Source organism: Motacilla alba, chromosome 2, assembly GCF_015832195.1.
Source record: "Motacilla alba alba isolate MOTALB_02 chromosome 2, Motacilla_alba_V1.0_pri, whole genome shotgun sequence".
In the NCBI taxonomy this organism is placed as follows: Eukaryota; Metazoa; Chordata; class Aves; order Passeriformes; family Motacillidae; genus Motacilla; species Motacilla alba.
The window spans coordinates 92,138,266-92,159,199 of record NC_052017.1 but is presented as its reverse complement, the minus strand read 5'-3'; the positions used below and the strand labels follow the sequence as shown (position 1 = coordinate 92,159,199).

Below are 20,934 nucleotides of genomic sequence, written 5' to 3'. Positions count from 1 at the left end.
AAATCATGCCACTTGCTGGCAAATGCCAGTTGAAAGAGTTGGTATTGAAAGCAGAAGCTGCAGAGGTGGAGCTTTGGGCTGCAGCTCAGGCAGTCATGCTTGTTAGCTCCACATCAGCTGCCCTCCACAGCCAGATCATTTGGTGCTGTCACGAAAGATGGAACCCCAAGGGAGCAATTCAAGGTACATGTTTCTTTGAGGGGGAGTTACTAGGGCAGCCTAAGCTCAGTGTGTAGGTGTGGTGGTATTCCACGTATGTCTGTGCAGTGGAAAAATGGCTGATGTGAAGTTTTTGAGACAGAAAGTGGTTACCTGGAGTAAAAGAGGAAGCAAAGTTGTGATGGCATTGGCTGAAGAAATAGCATTGTACACATTGTACACGTGCACTTACCGGATGATCAACACAGAAAAGAATTGAGGAAATTAATGGATTGTAGTTGTTCAGTGGAGTACTGTTCTATAGGCAGCACTGTCCTAATCCCATTCATCTGGGATGTGTGTTTGTCTGATTTTAGTGGTAGAGTATTCCTCTCTGAGTTTCACTTCTTATTTTTATTCGGCTCTCTTACCCAGATGTTTTCATTTACTCTCATGGAAAACTGTTAGAAGCAGGTTAAATATGGTACAGAGGCTCCTGTGTTTATTGTGTGATTCATGAGTTTATTTCTGAAACCTGCAGTCATGTATCCTGACACCCTCTAATGTTTTACCTCAAATAAAATGACAGCACAGTGGATAATCGTCACACTGTTGAATGTGTAATAAAACCGAAAATCTGCTGCGTGAATTAAGAAGTTCTCTCATTTTTAATCCTCACACAGTGAAGTAAAGCTGACAGTGGCTTCTTTCCTGTCTGACCGAGTTGTAGATGAAATCCTGGATGCACTTTCCCACTGCCACCACAAACTGGTGAGTTTTTTCTTGGTTGATACCTAATATATCAGATCTCAACAATGCCATTTATATTCATAACTTGTTCAGTTTCTCCCTTGACAGCTCTATTTTGAAATTGGTCTTATTTTCATTGACATCCTGACATCTTTTGAAATATAATTTTGGGGCTCTTGCCTCTTTGCTGAAGGAAAGATGCAACCTTGGAAGAGATGTGTTATATACTTGTCCTATTATCTTGTGAGCTGTTGGCAGATCTAGAACTTAAAATGCCGTCAGAATGCAGTATTGAGTTGTTAGTTAAGAACAGTCCTAGTATTTATCAAGATGAAAGTACAAGGCTTGGTTGCTCATGAACTGAGAGGTAAGATTTCATTCTTAGAATTCTTCAGGTACTGCTGGCACCTTGTTTCCTGAATGAGTACGTTTTGAGGTTACCTCAGAAATTGAGGTATCAAGTTTGAAGAGAAATGAATCGGAATGTAGGAAAGGAAGCACTCTTACTTGAAGGTCCTGAGCTGTTGGGAGGCACAGATATTTATTGTAGAGGTACCTGCCTCATCAGGAGTAGAAGAAATAAACAACTGTGTATCCACAGAAAAAATGTTTTGCTTCTAATCCAACAAGGCTTGTAAGGACAATCCAGTACTCTTTTTTTAAAGAACTTAGTGGGTGGTCGCTGTGATTAAAGTTGCTCATCAGTTCTAATTGAAATTTCTCTGGCTTCAACTTGCAGTCATGATTTTTTCTCAGATGCTTTTCTCTCAAGATAAGGGAACTATATTTATTTCTCTTTGTTTCCTCCCTGTGAAAGTCCTCACACACAGAAAACAAATCACTCTTTCTGCCCCCCCTCCCCCCTTTTTTTTAATAGAAGACTGAGTTACTTGAGCATGCGTCTTTCTAATACAGAGCAGCATTGTGTAAAGGTACAGCCTCTGCTATCTGGAGCTATGCAGCAGCAGCCTGCTGTGGGAGAGACCACATGAATGAGTTCCAGTTTGTCCTGGAGGAGGCTCAGCTGGAATGAGCGGTGACTGGGCTGTGTCTGTCCAGTGGTATTGCACAACCTGGACATACCCAGGTTCCTGCACAGTACGTCATTTTCTCCAGCCTTTGAGTCACTTCACTGAAAAGCCTCTGCAATTTTTCCAGCTGTTTAAGAAGTCACTTTTAAAATTGTGGTTTCCAGAACCATACAGACTATTTAAGTGTTTTAACCAACACAGTCCCCAGGAATGAAATTGGTATTTCCCTGCTGTTCCTCACTCCTTGTATTTACATAGCCAAGAATATAAGAATTCCTTCCTTTTGTCAGAGTTTCAGTGGCAGCTCATTTTTAGGACAAGGTTTGCTAAACCTCCCTTCCACTAAAGGCTTCTGGATACTTGCTGCTTTTCAGGACTGTGAAATTGGCTAATTGCCAGTGCGCTTGGTGGCTGAGGAATAACTGTACATTTTAGGTTGGGTTGATCTGCTTTGTGATCCATTTTGGCCTACATGTCCCTTTCACCATTTAACTCTGCTGTGTTTCTGTTGGCTCTAGGTTCTTTGAGATGGTGTAGCACTGATGAAAACCTTGAGGAGTACTGATCTCAAAAATGCTGCTAGAGAAACTCCTGTCTAATTTGACACTGTTAATCTTCAACTGACAGCTGCAATCTGAGAGCTGGCAGCTAGTTAGTTCTTCATACAGCAAATATTAAATGCACTGATGCAGTTCTCAGCCAGCTCCTTAAATTGGAGTGTCATGTTCTACTAATTCAACCACCCACAAACGTCTGTGTTTGTTGCATTGGCATAGTAGTGTTTGAGGCAACTCTGAAAAATAAACCTTGTTTGACAAGACCTCAGTTGGCCTAATGAGATGACGATTAGCATTAATTATTATTGCAGCTATTTTAGTATGCTTGAAGATAAATTCATAGCAGCTCTCCAGTTGCTTTTCCTAAGTAGACAGCAGACTAAATGAGCTATAATTAACTCAGGTCATCTGTTGACCTATTTGATGGCTAACAAAACAGCAATCCACTGGTTGTGCCACATTGTGCTGATGTGAAGCAGTGGACTACAGTTCTCCCTAGCTGCCTCTTTGAAGACTTCTGTGAGCAACTGATTTGGGACAGCTGATTGTCAAATATTTGCTTTTAGCAGATGGTTTCTATAACATTCTCTGTGGTCCAGGTAGCAGTTTTTGCTATGCAGGTCTAAAAACAGACTTTACTGTTGTTACAGCTTTTCCCTATCTATTTCTTCAGTGAAACAGAGCTGAAGTATTTAAAACTGTGGTTTTTTGTGAATAGCAGATTATAACATTTTGGCCATTGAATAATTATGAAAATTATATTGCCTGATATTGTACATGTCTTTGTGAATTTTAAAAAATGGTTCAAGCTTCCCTTCCACACTTTTATTTTCTTTTTAAGACAAACCCAGTGTGAGGACTAACCAACATAACTGAGCTTTCTTTTTATACATGGTCTTCCAGGATTTCTGATCGCTGAAATTCTGATTGGATTCTCTTTGTCTTTTTTAAGTTTGACTGGTGCGTTCCTGTCTTTATCTCCAGGCTGACCATTTGACCAGACGTGGCAAACCACTTCCACAGCAGGAATCACTGGAGATTGAGCTAGCTGAAGAAAAGCCCACTAAACGCTCTATGATCACGGTTGAGGAGTTGACAGAGATAGAACGTTTGGAGGATCTGGACACTTGTATGGTAAGACACATTCCACAGCTTTTGTGGTTAAGCACACAGGTGATGAGGGAAGATGCTTTTCAGAATATCATTTAGCAAATTTGTGGTATCAGGAAACTGAAGTTAGGAATTAGCTTCTAGAAGAAGTAAATGTTAGCTTGGCAGATTTAGCCTGAACTGCATCTTGTTGTTCAGCAGAAAAAAAGCTTTTCCCTTTTCTTCACTTCTTTCCTCGTGCCTGTTCAAGGGCCTTTCCCTTGCATACACTGCTAGTACAGTAAACGCCTCTTTCATGGGGCACAGTTTCACAGAGCTTCAGCTGAGGTAATAAATTGGACCATGCTATCCTTGACAACATGTTGGTTTCTGCCTTTGTCTTCCTTCTACTTGGGTTCCTTTCACCTGTGACAAAAAATATTTCTGCCTGAAAGTTACGTTATTGACCATGAACAGAAGTTGATTTATGTGTGACTTTATTATAAAGATGGCTGTGTGCCATACCATCATCCTTACAAGATGTGAACCCACATGATTGCAAATACAACTGTTCTCAATCTCAAATTCCTATCCACCCAACTCAGTCTCTTGGGGAATTATACTGTGGACAGGAACTTTAGGAAGTGTTTTTCTATTACAAATTAGTCAAATAGGTGGTCACTCCTGCAAGGGATGAGCTCTCTGCTCTACCTTCCTACCTGATTCCTTGGCCATGTGCTTTCACCAGAAGCTAGGATAGCAGAAAAATTGATTGCAGCTTTTTGTAGAACGTTTGTTGATTCAAACAACAGAGTACTGCAGAGTCAGACAGCACAGGAGAAGGAGTAGCAGGGCTGCTGCCAGCTCCAGCAGCTATCTGTTGGTCTCATTTATCTGTAAAACAAAAGCACACCTTCATTGCAAATACCAGCTTAAAATAGGTTCTCTCTCCCTTCCAAATCTCCTGTTTCACTGAGAGCTGGTTTGAGACAATATTTGTCTGAGCATCACAAATCCCTGTGAGGTTTGTGGTGTTGATTACATCATCTAGTTCATCACTGGTACTATCACGTTCCAGAAGCTTTCTGTGGCCAACATTCAGTAATCATTTTGAGCCCTAGCTCCTATGAGAGAGACATCCCAGTAAAATATGTGGCAACTGAACACTGTACGTGTAAGTTAGCTTCTGCATGCTGGCTTCATATATGAAAAACTTAAGGCTTGTTTTGGCACCCCACACTCTGCCTTTAAATTTATTCTTGCAGCCTGTTAAGGATAGTAGTACTGAAAATGTGAAAAATAGCTCCTGTTTTTATCTCATATCACCATGGTTATATGAAAGCATCAAATCACTCCACTTTTATCTTTCACTTTGGCCATATTAAAATGATGGAAATGTGATGCTGCTTACACTCTCTAAAAATATATTTATTAGGTGCTAACTGTACTTATCTTCAGAAGTGTATATATGTCTTCATTCTCTTCATTCACCCTCATCTTGCCCAGAGATTTAAATACCTTTGTGACCCAGATTCTCATCAATATCTAATTTCTGAAGAAAGTGAAGCATCAAATAAACATAAGACAGTAATCTTAGTCACTGCTAAAGAATCCATTTATTAAAAACTGTAATCCATATTTGGGAGCTGCTTTTTGCATCCTAACTGCAAATGATGTCACTTGCTGCCGTAAAAATATACAGATAAATAGATGAATTCATAGAATAGTTTGGGTTGGAAGGGACATGAAAGATCATGTTCTGTGGACAGGGACATCTTCTATTAGACCTGGTTGCTCAGAGCACAATCCAATTCGGCCTTGGACACTTTCAGGAACAGGGCATCCGCAACTTCTCTGGGCAGCCTGTTCCAGTGCCTCATCACCCCCACAGTAAAGAATTTCTTCCTAATATTCTTATCAAAATCCACCCTCTTTCAGTTGAAGCCATTTCTCCTTTTTTCTATCACTACATGCCCTTGTAAAAAGTCCTGCCTTTTTGCAGGTCTCCTTTAGGTACTGTTGTAAGGTCTCCCTGGAGCCTTCTCTTCTCCAGGCTGAACAACCCCAGCTCCTTTAGCCTGTCTTCATAGGAGATGTGCTCCAGCCCTCTGATCATCCTCATGGCCTCATCTGGACTCATTCCAGCAGGTCCATGTCCTTAAACTGGGGGCCTCAGAGCTGGAACAGAGCACTCCAGGTGGGTTCTCACAAGATTAAGAGTAGAGGGGCTGAATCCCCTGCCTCACTCTGCTGTCCACTCTGCTTTTGATATGGCCCAGGATACAATTGGCTTTCTGGCATGTGAGTGCATGTTGTCAGGTCGTGTTGAGCTTCCCATCCACAAACACCCCAAAGTCCTTCTCCCCAGGGCTGCTCTCAGTCCAATCTCTGCCCAGCCTGTGTTTGTGCTTAGGATTGCCCCAACCCACGTGCAGGACTTAGCACTTGGCCTTGTTGTACTTTAACATTGACACAATGACACAGCTCCAAAAGGCTGAGTGATACAGGGATTTTTACTGAGCTAGTGTTCCCTGAGTTTCTTGCGACTAAAAGCACTTTAGAATGCATCTTCTGTGTGGAGTTAGTAATGTCAAAGAGAGCATTTTCTCAGTGATTCATTTTAGCTATGGGAAAATCGTACAGAGTTCAGGTATTCTCTTGATAAACATAACCTTATTTGTGGCAGCTTTTAAGTGTCACACAGGTATTTGTGTGGAAACAAGGAACCCTCTGAAAGGGGCATCAAGGAATGCTTTATGAGCTGGTCAGTGCAGGACACAGATATGTTGCTGAGAGATTTTACTAGAAAGAGAAGCATGTGGTTTTATGAACTATAATTGGGAACCTAATTTATTTTGATTATTTTAAATCTTAAATGGGAACTAGATATTTAGATATTACTTCCAAAGCGACATTAGTCCAGGGCTGTGCCTTGCTTGGTCATTGGAAATCCTTAAGCAGATCTTAGCCTTTATGCTTAGATGCACCTGGCTGTGTATTAGGCAAAGCTCAAACCTGAAACCTTGAATTGCAGCTTGGTGTTGTGCTTGTTTGGGAGCCTAATCTCCTATAGCCAAAAGTATTTGGAAAGTAGGATGAGGCTGATTGTGTTGCTGGGATGCCAGAGAAAACTTACCTATTCTAAGCCCAGCCTTGTTCCAGCTGCCTGTCAAGTTGTTTTGGGAAGAAGTGATTTTGGTCATGAAGGAGAGGCACTGAGCTTGGACCACCATTTGGGGGAAGCTGTTTCCCATTTGCAAAACAGGATTTGTTTTGGAAACCCCTGTTATCTTCATCAATTCTTTGTCCTTGTTTTCTTCAGCAAGCTTATTTATGGTTAGTGTTTTGGCTGGGGTAAACCATACAGACTCATGTTGTTATTTACCAGCTTCCCTTGAAGCTGAATTTCAACAATGTGGGGTAAAACTAGATCTGGATTCACATTTGACTATGATTGTAGATAGATTGCATATCACTGAAGCTATATAAATAACTGTGAGTGAGGTGGATGTATTGGTAATAATATGTTTATGAGCTATTTGTTTTTCTGTGTGGATTGAAAGCAGAATACAAAACAAGTTTAGAACACTTGGACTGGACAAAAGGGATCTGAAACCTCCATTGCTGGTGATAGAGGGAACAGACAGGCACTATTTCAGAGCCTGCCAACCTCTTCTCAAGCAGAGTGCAGAGTGGCCGTGGCTGGGAGGATTTCCCTGACAGAACAGAAATTTAGATTGTATAAACAATAGAGAAAAGACAGAATGAAATATCATAAACGGGCTCACGAAATGCATTACCGAAAAATAGACTCTTACGTTTTATTTCTAGTATTTTCTGTTGTGGGATTTAGGATTTCCTAAATACCAAACTCTGCAGTTAACACCTATTATCTTCAGCTTAGGGTAAGTTTCTTATCCAGCCTTTAACAGCAGCCTGAGAGCCTAGAATATGAAAGACTTGTCAGTCATGCCAGTATTTGCCAGTCTGTTAAATGAGTTGTGAAGAACACTGGGAGCAATTGAGTGGTCCAGCATAGGATGAGATTGCTGGAACATTACACATCCAAGAGTTTCTGTTGTCCCGGAGCTGCACTACAGTAAATTGATGCTTCCCTAATCTACAGCTGTCTTAGTTGTCTACATTTGATTAGAGCTGCATTGATGGTAATGAGTCATTAGGTAAAAGTTGCGTGCAACTAAGATGGAAAGAAAAATCTTTATGCAGAAAATGACTTGCTCTTCTCAGATGAAAGGAAAACCCATGGCCTGCTTTTCAGAGCTTAGACTCAATCATAAATTAAGTTCATAAAATAGTATGATTTGTCTAAATATTTCTGTGTGTATATGATGAGTGTGACACCCATTGAATTCACGCATGTATTTTAAAACTACCTTTAAATAATGCACCCTTTTTTTACTGAGACTGAATATTATTTGTCTTGGTTTGTGTGATCATGTAGGTAGGTGCTATCTGATTTTAATTTGCTTAATGCTTCTAGTTGCTGTGTGCATTGGTACTTTGCAGAAGTAAGAAATACTAAATAATGCTCATTCCCCACCAGAAAATAGTGGAGCATCTTTGTTAGATTGTGTTCAACAGTTATTTTCTAAAGTTGTTTTTTTTTTAACTATTTGAATGTTATTTTGGCTTCTAGAGTACTAAATAGAGTTCAATAGAGTTGAGATACTATTTAAAGATGTTTTGAGAGAAACAGCTTTTCTTTTACTAACAATCCACATACCCATATTTTTAAAATATCTCTTTCAGCAATATAACTTTATTACTGTAGGTAATAATAAGCATACAGCCAGGATAAGTATTGTTTCTAGAGCAAAGTAGAAGCTATATATTTTATGAAGAGGTATGGGAGGAAGTTTTTCGAAACATGTAAAGCAATTGTAGGTTGCAATACAGAAGTTTGCTTATAACTCTAAAGCATTTCAGTGTAAGATTGAAACACTTGGATGGTAAATTGTGTTTGAAAAAATGCAGGTGGCTAATGGGAAAGGACTGCTTGTGATGAATATTGAGTGCCAGCCATTTTTCATCTATTTCTAATTTTAACCACAGAAATTGTTCTGTGGTTTCAATGGAGGGAAGTTTTAAAAAAATTTCATTAGCAATAAATTAAAGTTCTTTATTGAACAATAGATTTCACCTGTAGAGTAGAGAAGAAAATTTGCAGAAATAGCAGAGCACTTGTAGATTGTTGGTGTATGTTTTTCCTGGCTAGCCATTGTCAAAGATTTAGCAGATGAGTCCTATATTCACGTGAAAACTTACAACCTTGTGTGTTTTGAATGACAAGGTGAACCTCAGTGAACCCCAGTGTTTTTAGAGAAAAGGAAAAAATTACACTCACCAAGAATAAAATTATTGAAACAAACAATTAAACAAACAAATGAAAACAACAAAAAGTCCACCCCAAACTCATAAAGCACCACCTCTAAGCTTTTCTCCCCTGACCCACCCCCAACCCTTGCCCCCCTTCCCATCAGCAGCAAGTTTGAATTAAAACAACAGAAACCTCTTCAGTTGTTTTCACTGGCAGAAGGAGGAGATCATGGTGCACACTCAGGAACATGTGCACTGATGCTGTAGGAAGGAAAACCAAAGCACAGATTCTCTGGTATGCCCTGACTTACTACCACATGTGATTCTTGCTGCTCTCTATTTACCTGCAACAGAATTGTCTCAAGCACAGACTCAGCTTTTTGGATGAAAGACTGAACACCTACTGCAAATAAACCCAGTTTTCTGTTGGACTCCATACGTTCTCCTGTGCTATAAATAAAGCTCCAGCTCTGTGACAGACTTTATCCAGGAAAAGTCTCCTTTTTGCTCAAATGAGCATTTCCACTTTCCCCCATACACAGTTTGCACTTTCCTGCCCACAACCTCACAACAAATTGGGTGTGGGAATTGATTTGACTGACAATTCAGCTTTTCATGGAGGATTTCTTTCCCAGGTTAGTTTACAGACCAACTAGTCCCCTGGTTGAGTCCACAAAACAAATCCTGAGTGGCAGAAACAAGCAGACAGGGATGAGGGCAAAGGCAGCAGCCTGGATGAATGCTGGATTAAATTGATTGTGACACTTGAGTTTCTCTCTTGTATGCATTAGCAGAAATGGGCCTTTGATGTGCAGTAAATACAGCACTCTGTGGGAAGCTAGAAACTGGCATTATGGTATGTGAGAGTGTTCTTGGCTTCTGAAAAGGCTCACAGGCATATGAGCAAATCTACTGCAGTGGGAGTCCAGTCATATTTCTGACTCACCCTGAACTAGGACAGTTTATGGAAATATCACCAGGAGGAGCAAAGCACAGTGCCGGAGTCATCCTTAAGCCTTTCCCTACGCATGCAGTGCTGTGTCTGAGAAAGTGCCATACAAAGGGAATCAGTGTGATCATTTTGCAGAATGTCTTGTTTATTTCCAATTTATGTGTTATCCTCGTTAGAATTATGAATATATTAATTTTAGTAGTGAATATTCATTACCTATCTTTTCCTGGTTTCCTCTGTATATAATTTTGCAGCATCCTCACTGCCCTTACCCATGTTTATTCAATACTTGATACATGTATAGACTACAGAGTACAGGCTTATGAGGGGTTATATGTTCCCAGCTGAAACACTCTAAAAGAAACCTGGCTTTCAATGTCTTTTTTTGGGTCTCTAAATGGAAAGAGGTGATGGATTATTTATAGATAGTGGTTTTTTTTCTTAAAGCAGCTGAGATTTCTTAGAGTTCAAAGCTGTTTCTCATAATCTAGGGTTCATTATTCGCACAATATGAAGTAAATGAGGAACGTGATGAACTGCTTAACAGCACTACATTCATGCTTAAGAAAAAAAAAAGTAGTATAAATTTGGGGATTGCTTTCTGCCTAGGTTATAGGAAGAACTGTGGAATGCAGCTGCTGGGTATTCTGTTTCGGTGGTGACACCTGTACCAGGCACTTGTCTTCCTGTAATACTGGTGCCTTAGCAGACACAGATTTGTGCTGGGGGTGGAGAGGAAGGGCATGTAGTTGTTGTGATTTCATCTGGCAGGCAGCTGAACATCACACTCACCCCCCCGCAGTAGGATACGTGAGAGAATCAGAAAAAAAAGTAAAAAATTCATGGCTTGAGAAGTAAAACAGTTTAGTAGAGCACGCCCCCTGGCCAATTACCCGCAGCTTTATAAGCTGAGCATGATGCCATATGGTCTGGAATGTCCCTTTGGTCAACTGGAGTCAGTTCTCCTGGCTGTGCCCCCTCACAACTTCTTGTGCACCCCCGCTCTCCTTGCTGGCAGGGCTGCATGAGAGGCTGAAAAGTCCCTGATTTAGTGTAAGCACTGCTCAGCAACATTTAAAAGCACCATCACATTATCAACACTATTCTTATGCTAAATCTAAAACACAGCACTGTACCAGATGCTAGGAAGAAAATTAACTTGTTCCCAGCTGGGAACAAGAAGGCACTTACATCCTTTGTGGCAGTAATTTCTTACTGATGCTGAGTTTCTATTGGTTTAGTTCACGTGTCATGAAAAATTACATGGAGAGGAGAGTTCAGTAACAAACCACTCACTGAAACACTGGTCTTGAGAGCTGAACTTCCCTGCAGGGATTTTAAGAGGGAGTTATTACTAAGAAGTTTGTCTGTGGTGGACAGAAATCTTGAATGTGCAGCTGTGCAGTCTGTGGGTAGTGCCACTCCTGGCTGCTCAGTCCAACCATTTGCCACTCTGCAGGCAAGAATTTGAATGCCCAGGCTGCCAGCACAGGCATTTCAGCAGGCACCAGCTGGTCATAGGCTGTGACAGCCTGCTGATGGACACCCAGCCACCACTTGGTGAAGTGGTGACTGTCCCCACCTGCATTTGCTTGCCCATTCAGCCAACAGCTGAATCACCCAAGAACTCATCTGCCTGCTTCAGGTAGAGTTAACAGGTTATGAGGGCAAAGCCCTTCTGCACAGGTTGGGTCAGGGGGCACTCATGGGATCCCTTTTGCCAGCAGAACCATGGAGTCAGCTGATGTTCAGCACAAACAGACACAGAATCATCTTCCCACAACCTCTACTTATAACAATCTTCTTGTTACTTCCCTGGTAGATCAGCTCCTTTGGAGTAGTTCTTGCCAAAATCTCTGCTCTGGAGCCTTTGGCAGAGGCACAACAGCAAGCAGCATGAGAATAACCTGTGATGATGCTATTTCTGTAGCACACATATCTCTGCAGCCATGATGTGTCACAATTCAATTAGCATCTGGCAAGCTGACCTTCTCAAATGGCTGAGGAGTTTTCTGTATAGGTTGTGTGGTCCTTTCTGCTGCTTTTTTTTGATTCTTCTGGCATCTCAGATGAACAACTTGGCATGAGGTACTTAATCTGTGTTGTCTGGGGAAATCTTGTTTACTCTGAAATCTGGAGAGCCTACTGAAAATAGCACAAGCATAAGTCTGTTTCCCTAAGAGTGCTTCACAGTTCTTGCTTCACCCAGAAGAACATGAGGCTTGCCATGTTTTGCTCTGCAACACTGATACTTCATATTGCAGGGATAAAGAATAGTTCCTCACAGGAAGAGGAGGGGAGATAAAGTCTGTGTTAGGACAGGCAGTTACACAGTACCATTAGGCTTTGCTATGTTTTGTCAAGGAAAAGTAGGTTAGGATGAGCTGGGTTACCAGAATAGGAACTTCAAAATAAATTAATATATAAGCATACACACAGCAAAAAGGTAGAAGACAGCTCCCAAGTCATCAAGTCTTATCACTGCTATCATTGACAACTGCATCACACAGCCATGTTGATAAATCTATCAGGCTTCCTCTCAAAACATCTTTCTGTTAGACTAGAGGAGAACTTAGAGGAAAACATACTTTCTTTGGATGTTATTCAGGTCAGCTAAAGCCTCATTACAAAGTGGTACATGTATATCTGCAGTGAGATTGTATCTCATGTTAGATCAAGTTAGTGTGAATTTTTGAGGTCAGTAGTGGCAGGACTGGAATGCTAATCTGAAACCAAAAGCACTTAAACAGGTAAAAGAATCTTCAAGTATGCAGATATTAAAGAAATCTAAAAGAAAAAAATGAGACAACAAAGTGATAGAAAAGTCAGGTTGGTTTCACTCAAAGCTGATCAGAACCTCATTTTATCTGGTACAATTTAACTATGAGTCATTTCCAATACCATGGTATTTGATACTCCTGGAAAGTTTGTGTCTATACAATCAGCACTCAATTCCGTACTTGTGGTGAGCAGCCCTGCTTTGCAGGTTAGGCATCTTCCAATCCTTTAATTGTGTTTCTGTCCCTCCTAGGCTCATGTGCTGCCCCATGACTATCTGACCAAGCAGCATTATTTAAATCATGTGTGATAGTGTCATCATTGCATAGGTCAGCTTTTGAGTTTTGCCATCCTCTCTTGGGTAAATAATGATTGACATTTTCTATCAGTTTGTTTTATAGAAAAAACTCAAATACTCTACTCAAGTATTTCAATTTCTCATGCAGGATCTTAGAATATTCACTAGTTGCCTGTCAAGATATTTCCTGTTTTCAATAGGAAGATAACTTGATAAAGTATAGGCAGGACTTAAAATTCAGAAAGTTGAGAGGTTTTTTTAATGTTTTAGTTCATAAGTATATTTTGAAGTGTCTGAGGGGTATAAAGATTTATTGTGCATGCTGGAGAGATGTCTAAAGCAATATTTTCTGTGAGAAAATAACCACAGCTCAAGTGTGCCTGGGTTTTCAAGAGTAAAACTTCCTGTCATAATTCTGAGCATAGAGTCCACTTGCCCCTCCAGGGCAAACTCACTGTGATAATGCTGGTCCCTGTAGCATTTCCCCCATCAAATGCCACCACAAGCAATGCATCATCTGCCCACACAGGGTCTGACAACGGTGGAAAGATGACTGGTTGTTTTTTGTCTGGATGACTGCTTATCCTTTTGGTAGCTGTTCACTTCGGGTTGTTGGACAGAAGGAGAGATGCAGAAGTTGTGCTGGTTCTCAGTGCTGGAAGCTCTAGGGCAGACAGGTACAACAGTTCCTTTATGAAAATCATCAAATGGTTTAGGTTGGAAGAGACTTTTAAAGATTCACTAGTTCCAAATTCCTGCCATGGGCAGGAGCACCCTTGGCTAGATGAAGTCGCCCTAAGCCCTGTTCTTCCTGGTTTGAACACCCATTCAGGAGTACACTGCCTCTGAGCTGCTTTAATGATGTTCTTGCCCAGGGGCATCTGATAGATATGGTAGCTGTTAAAGGACTGCCTAAGGCTATCTTGAATAGCTGTCCACCCATGCATGTTTGCCAAGTTTGAGAGCTTTTTATTCTTACTGTATGGAAGATTAGGTCATGAACAAAGTAATTTTTGTGTCAGCTTTTGCCAGCTGAAGGTAATGAACAATTACAAGCAAGCAGGTTGTGGTAACTTGAAGATACAGTTTGTGCTAGCTGACCCGCTGCAGCTCTCTGTTCTGCACTTAGTTTTTAACTAAAATAACTATAGAAGCAAAAGTAATGTAGTTGGAACCATCCTCTTGGATCATCTTGAAGCCCAGGTACTGAAGAAGATGTTAACCTGTTTACGAGCAAATAGAAAGCAAAACTGATGCTATGGAGAATTGGTTATTATTTTGCAGGTGGTAGTTGCAGGCATGAATTCCTTGCGGGATACTAATTCAGAACATGGAATTAAACATTTGGTTTAGTAATTTTAGGAACCACCCAGTTTAATTTGTGTGTATGATTTTTCACTCTTCATAGTGAAAGCTTTGGTTGGTTTTTTTATGCAGGAATGTTTATTAGCAGGAATTTTACGTTACTCAAAAGATGCAAGTGCAGAATTATTAATTAAAAGAAAATACTGAAATACTTGATGAAATATCAGAGTACGTGTGCCTCATCTCAGCAAGCAGAAAAGCAGAAGTTTCTTGGCTAGTAAAATATAACAAGCCCAAGGGCAAATCTACTGAGCTTATCTTACTGCAGTGCTACTCCTTTTCTTTCAGAAAATATTTCTGTACAAAGTAGTTCTAAAGGTCAGGGTGGTTTATATGAGACTAATTGAATTAATACTGAACCCATAGCTCCTTCTCTAGAAATTCAGCTCTTCTGGGAGGGAAGACAAGTAAACGTACTCCTGAAACTCACATATAGATTATTTGTATGCCATATTTATTTACACTATTTACTCTGTCTGTCTATCTATCAATCATATTTCCATATAGAGTACAGAACTCTGAAATATTAAGGTAAGGACTGATATGCTGATATGAAAAAGCATAGCTCCTACATTCAGGACTGTGAGGGGCTTTGCTCTCCTGTCTACTGAAAAATAGTCCATTGGGTGTCACATATTTTACCATTGCATTTAACTTTCCAAGGACAATGGTACTCAAGGGGCAGATTATAAGGACAGTGGCTCAGGTTACTGTCACTGCTAGTGGGAAGTGCATCACTGGTTTTTGGAAGTCACATGGGGGATTTCACGCTGGAAATCACGTCCTAAAAACTTTTGTGGTTGAAGGAAGCAATAGCAACTTTCTAGTTCCTAAGGTTTTCTATGCAGATGGTGAGACACCTGCATGTGCAAAGATGTCATGTGCAAAACTCGGAACTGGTCAATTTGCTGCTCTGCTTTGTTAAGAAATTTTTGTCTTTTTTTTTGTTTTTTAATCAGAAAACATATGTGTGACGTTGTCAGAGGTAGTGAATAGACTAAAGGAAGCATGGGAAACATTGATTGACTAAACTCGTTTCATGGCAGCTTTACGGATCAGAATTCCTTACAGTAAAAGAAAACAACAGGACTTGTCATAAAATGCCTTGTTTTCTTATACCACTTTCTTAAAAAGTTGTACCCCACGAAATGCATACAGCTAAAATGGTATAGCACTGGATAAATATGTTCTGAAAAATTCCTTTGAAATATTTTTATGATATCTCAAACCTCATTGGCACATTGTTAGAACTCCCTGATGCAGTTTCTGGTTTTGTTTGGGTTTAATTTTCTTGGGATTTTTGGTTGTGGGTGGTATTTCATCTTCAGGGATGGTCCATGTACACTGTGAGGCAGACCACTTCATATTGCAATTATGCTGAGAGCAAACAAAGGGGGGAAAGATTGAGAGGCTTCAGGGGTCTGAAGAATGGCATTAGTTTCCCTGCAGAGCAGCCAGATTCCTTGGTGGCTTCAGGCAAGTCGCTTGGTCTTTGCTTTGCTTCATGGTGCTTCCTAGTCTAACCTGTTGCCTGCTGTGCGCCTCTTTCTCCCTCCTCACTCCCCCCCAACAAGGTGTTTAGCCCCTTTTAAGTGCCTCAGTAGTTGGGAGATCACTGAAGTGTGGAAGGTAGGAGTTTCCATAAGCCCTTGTTGGATCAGGACCATAGACTGTAAACTCCCTCAAATCCTGGGATTGCTTCCATTTATGTTGTTACTTTGCACTTTGGTCCTAATCACATTTCCAGTTGCATATATAATACAAATAACTTTCCTGCCTATGCATTAAATACACAGAAAATGCTAGACTACTGCCATGAATGCAGTCTGAAAGAGAATCAGTGTTGCAGATTTATTTTTTGAAGCGTGCAGGAGCACTTTTTGTTGAGATTGTTTGTTTGTTAAGAGATGTTTGTCAATGGATTCTGCAGTCTCTCCAGCAATCTCAGAGCAGCCGTAGTGATTGGTAGTGTAGAAGATGGGCAAGAGAAGGGAGAACATAGATTCTGACAGTGAAATTGAGTCAGAGTGTATGTGTGCATGGAGAGTAGTAATAAGGTGGTTTGCCTGAATCACTGCTAGCTGTGAATTTTTGCATAAAGCCAAAGTTTCTGAGGGTAAAAGAAAATAAAGACAAAAAAAAAACCAAACCAAAACCCTGAGGCAAAACTCCAACAAATAAACAACTGATCCTGAGGACAGCAGGAAAATAAAGGAGAGGAGCTGGGTGCAAGAACATGCAGCACTTCTTTGACATGCTGCTTTATCCAGACTACTCCTGCCACATTCTGCTAACACCTACAGTGTTGTAATAGCAGCAGTTCACATACAACTTGAAAACAAAAGCACATTTCTAATAATTGTTTTTTCTAACCCTAAATTCGGGAGGAACATGGTTGGTCTTGAGCCATAGAAGAGATGGGATATGGCATTTGGGATCGCTTCATTTCCTGTGATGGCTGTGCTGCTTCCTTTTCTTGCTTATGATTTTTGAAGGGAAGAGAAAAGGTTTTGCTTCAGTCATGAAACAGCATCTTTCTCATGTGCCAAAAGTGCTTGAAAGTCTGTGCCTCTAAACCTCCTTATGGGAAGGAGAAATACTGTTGCCTTTAGTTTAGATTTATTTAAACCTCAGGAGAACAGACTTCCATCCTTTTTCATTCGTTCAAGAGAAGCTTTGTTTTATTTTCCTTGCTTGCTTGCACACCACAGCAAACTGGCAATTTTAATTTCAGAATCTTCTTTCAGACTAGGAAGTAGAAGAATTACATTTTTTTTCTCACTAATGGTGCCAGCAAAATGAAAAAACACAGTATATTGGGACAGCAGGTGGCAGGTTGGCACCACTGGAGAGTGCCTTATATTGGAAACAAATGTCAGAAAACCTTAATTTGTCCCAATGTAGATCAAACAAGAGAGCACATATTTCTCTGGTTATCCTCTGGAAATACAAATTTGTATAGCACTTCCAATTATAAGGGATTTTTACCTCATTCTTGCATGTCACCTTTCCTGCTAAGACTTCCAAGTGTTTTGGCTTTAGTTTTCTTTATTTTGGTGATTCCTGGTTTTGCCTCCTTTCCTGAGAACTGCTATTGCTTTGTCTTCCCCATTCATATTCTTTTTTCTTTCTTTTTTGCTGCATGGAGACTCTCTGCTGTACAAGTGTAAGTATTTTTTTAGCTCTGCTGTTTCTGGCCTACTTGTTTATGTTTTTGTGCTCCATTTGCCTCTGTACTGCCTTGAGAGTCTCCTGGGAGACTGTAGTGCCATCCATCTGCACCTACAAATGAAATAGGCAGTGATTCAGGAATGAGTTGGATTTACAAAAAGGTTCAGCTAATGTGGCATGTGAATTTAAGGGATCCCTTGGTTTTAAGACCAAACCAAAACAGAGTGCTGATGTTGGAGGTATAAAGCACAAATATTGCTGCTGAGAAGGAAAATCTGTTGAGTTGGTTTTTTATTCAAGCATCATACAGCTTAATGAAGGAACAGTCCTTAACATGTTCTCAAAGCTGAAAACCCATATGTTGAAGGGAGTCTGGTTGGAGAGACAAATTTTGAGAGGGAGAAGCAAGTTGTTCATTAGTTTGTTTGAAATCTTCTGAAAGGGAAGTGACAGGAGGGTCACAGAGCATCTCCGTATCTAATAGGATTAAATATAAATTACTTTGAAGTAGGAGGAGAAAAACATGGAAATAAGCATATCCCTCAGCATTGAGAATAATTTCAATCATATGTATAAACAAAGAGAATATCTGAGATCCTGTTTCTGAAAGTAAATTGTTTTCTAGCATTCAAAACAGAACAATTTCAGTTGTTGTTTTTAATTCCCAAGGGACTTGTGTTCTTCCACAGCTGGTAATACAATTTCAGAAAACTCCAGAGAGCTCAGACAGTTTTGTGAGGAAGGCAGTCAGAAGGGAAGAATATGGAAAAGTGATCATGGGAAGAGATCCTGGGAGCTTAAAGTTAGCAAGGACACATGACAGTGTGTGTAAATAAGCCCTTATTTGGAAGTGTGGTAGAGATTTGCTAGCTCACATCTACTGCAGAAGCGTACATTCATGGAGCCATCTCCTGAGATCTCAGTGGCATAGGTGCATGCAGACTTCCAAGAGGTCCTCTCATATTCCAGAGATGCAGTTAATATTTCTGTCTGTTCTGCCAAGCAGCCTACAATGTGCTCATGGAAAAGTAGGCAAAACAAGAATTCAGGAGGTGATGTGCTAGAATGGAAAGTCTTTGGAGGTTGTGTATGAGAGGTGATACTAACAGCCGTTCCTGTGGAAAGGCCACAAGGGAAGCATAAGGCCAGAGAGCCACATTGTGCTTGTGGGGCCAGAGGTGGTGAGAAGGCAGAAGATGTGCTTTTACCAAAGCTGAACTGCTTCCATGAAATATAGGAAATGGGAGTCGGGCTGGGGAGTTCAGATATCTCCTCTAGCAATGACATGTGCACTGCTGCTGTAGCAGACTGTGTGGTGGCTGAGATGTTAAGCAGAGATTAAGCCTAATATTTTGTAAAAGAGCACACTGGCCTATTTAAATTAATGCTTTGACCCATTTTGCTCTGCATGTGGTCTAGAAAGTTCACTTGGCAAGAAGCCTTTCATCTGTGCACTTCCTAAACAGGCTAGAAAACAGAAGGTTTTCAAATAAAAGTGTATGTGGAGCTGTTATTCATGCTGTTAAAGCAAATGGGAAGCATCTCTATCCCTCTGCCTTTATCCCCAGCAACCAAGCTGCTGATGGATCATGCCAAGCTGACAGTAAGTTACAGCAGAGACTGGTTTATGGGCATCAGCACAAGCTTTGCAGGGTCATCTGGGGGCATTTTCTTGTCTGGGAAGGAAAATGACATCATTCTGTTCCTGACTGTTGGAGTAATATTTGGAGCATTCCAGTCCTTGGACAGGAACCTCAAAACTTGCCCTGTGCTGTTTTGCATTGGTGCCCTGGGCCAAGGCAGCTCTCAGCTTGTCTGTGTTCATGCACTCAGAACACTGCCCATGGCTGTGCAGCTGCTGAGTGACCAGAGCTCTTCCATCAGCCGTGTTTTCTGTCCTCCCTTCTGGTCTTCTTTAGCACAGGAGTTGCTATGTATCTTCCAGTCGCACCACCCCAAAAAATCGGGAAACAGACCAAAATACCTTCGCAAGAGAAATGGGCTATGTCCGGAAATGAAACCAGGACTACTGATAGTGACTTGTGATTGCTGTCCCCCAAATGCTGAGCTGCTTCAACTCTTTCTTACATGAGGTGTGAATGCTTTGGTTGTTTCAGGTTTGGGGGATGGATGGACAGCTGTTGAGATGTGCGGTTCAGAGGCTGCCCAGCTGCCTACCTCTTGCACAGTCCACTGCAGTTGTGGATGAAAAAATTCAGCACCTCTCCAGCCACTCACCATCCAACCCATTGCATTTAGTTTATTGGTAACTCTGAAAGTAGTGTCTGGCCTTTTGATGCAGCAACACTTTGCCTGCTCATTAGTGTCAGAGTGAGTCTGCTCAGGTGGCAAACTACTTCCTGGCTCATCTTGAAACTATTGTGTTATTTACTGATGTGATGGTTGTCAAATGTGGAAGTGGAAACCTGCAACAGCTGAAGGTATCTTTTTTTCCCCAGCAATGTACATGTCAATAAAACCAGAGCTCTGGTCTATTTATTTATTCATTTATTTATTTATTGCCCAGGCAGTGCTATCACTGACCACTCTGTAGTCTTCAAGTCCTTTTCTGGTCTTGAGAACATGGGTAATAGCTGTCCCATCACAAAAAAAAAATCTGTCATAACCCTGCGCATGTGAGTAGTGACGTAATGATCCTCGGGACTACTTTGGGAATATGAATTCAGCACATGCGAGTCTGTGCACTGAATCTTCCATACATAAAAACTACCAAATGTTTTCCTTAAACAGTTCATGATTTGTCTGAAATGTTAATGCCTACTATGTTTTTTCTGGCTGATATAAAATTGATACTACTAAACTTTATTAACAATTCTGTTAATGAGTGGCAAGCCTTAACAGCTTGCTGACTAATACTCCAGAATTTGAAGTCACTAGGCTTCAAGACTAGCAGGTTGATAGAAATATATGGGTATCACTAAAGCCAGCATGTACAACTCTACCACAAAAGGAGCCCATCTTTATAGAACCTGAGTGATTTTAAGTTAACTCTTGAGAAAACCTGCAGTTCGACTTCCAAACAAAAAGTCTGACAATGCTGAGCTATTTTAAGAGGTTTGGAATTGTTCGTGCATCCATTTCCTGTAGCAAAACTGTCTTTCTCACTATGCAAACTTTCAGAAGGCTTTAGTCAAGACAAGACAAGACAGACAATTTTCTTCCAAAAAGAACAAACTTGAGTCTTAAGTCTGGGTATTTGCGCTCTTAAGGCGACATATTCCTTTTTTTGGCAACGTGAAGATCAGAAGGCTAATACCAGTAATTCAGTAACTGTGTTGAACATATGCTGAACTTTCCACCTCTTCTCAATGTGTCTTAAGTCGAGGGAAGTCATGCGTTTGCTACAGACACTGCCAACACTGACATGGTGGTTTTGTTCTTTGAAGAAGGGCTGTATTCTGCAAGGCTCATTTTCCCGGGGAAGTTCAGTGAGCTGTGTGGTGATGT

At 40.7% G+C, this 20,934-nt stretch overlaps 1 protein-coding gene across 6 annotated transcripts in view; it reads left to right on the top strand.

Moving 5' to 3' along the window:
• The window catches only part of CARMIL1 (capping protein regulator and myosin 1 linker 1), a 190,269-nt gene that overhangs the window by 145,495 nt on the left and 23,840 nt on the right, over positions 1–20,934 (top strand). For 3 of the 6 annotated variants that reach the window (XM_038129660.1, XM_038129663.1, XM_038129659.1), the window contains 3 exons: positions 822–909; positions 3,461–3,610; positions 17,444–17,461. In XM_038129660.1, the coding sequence (XP_037985588.1) occupies positions 822–909; positions 3,461–3,610; positions 17,444–17,461 (256 nt within the window). The remainder of the gene's footprint in view (positions 1–821; positions 910–3,460; positions 3,611–17,443; positions 17,462–20,934) is intronic. The other 3 variants (XM_038129661.1, XM_038129664.1, XM_038129662.1) reach the window with 1 other exon arrangement.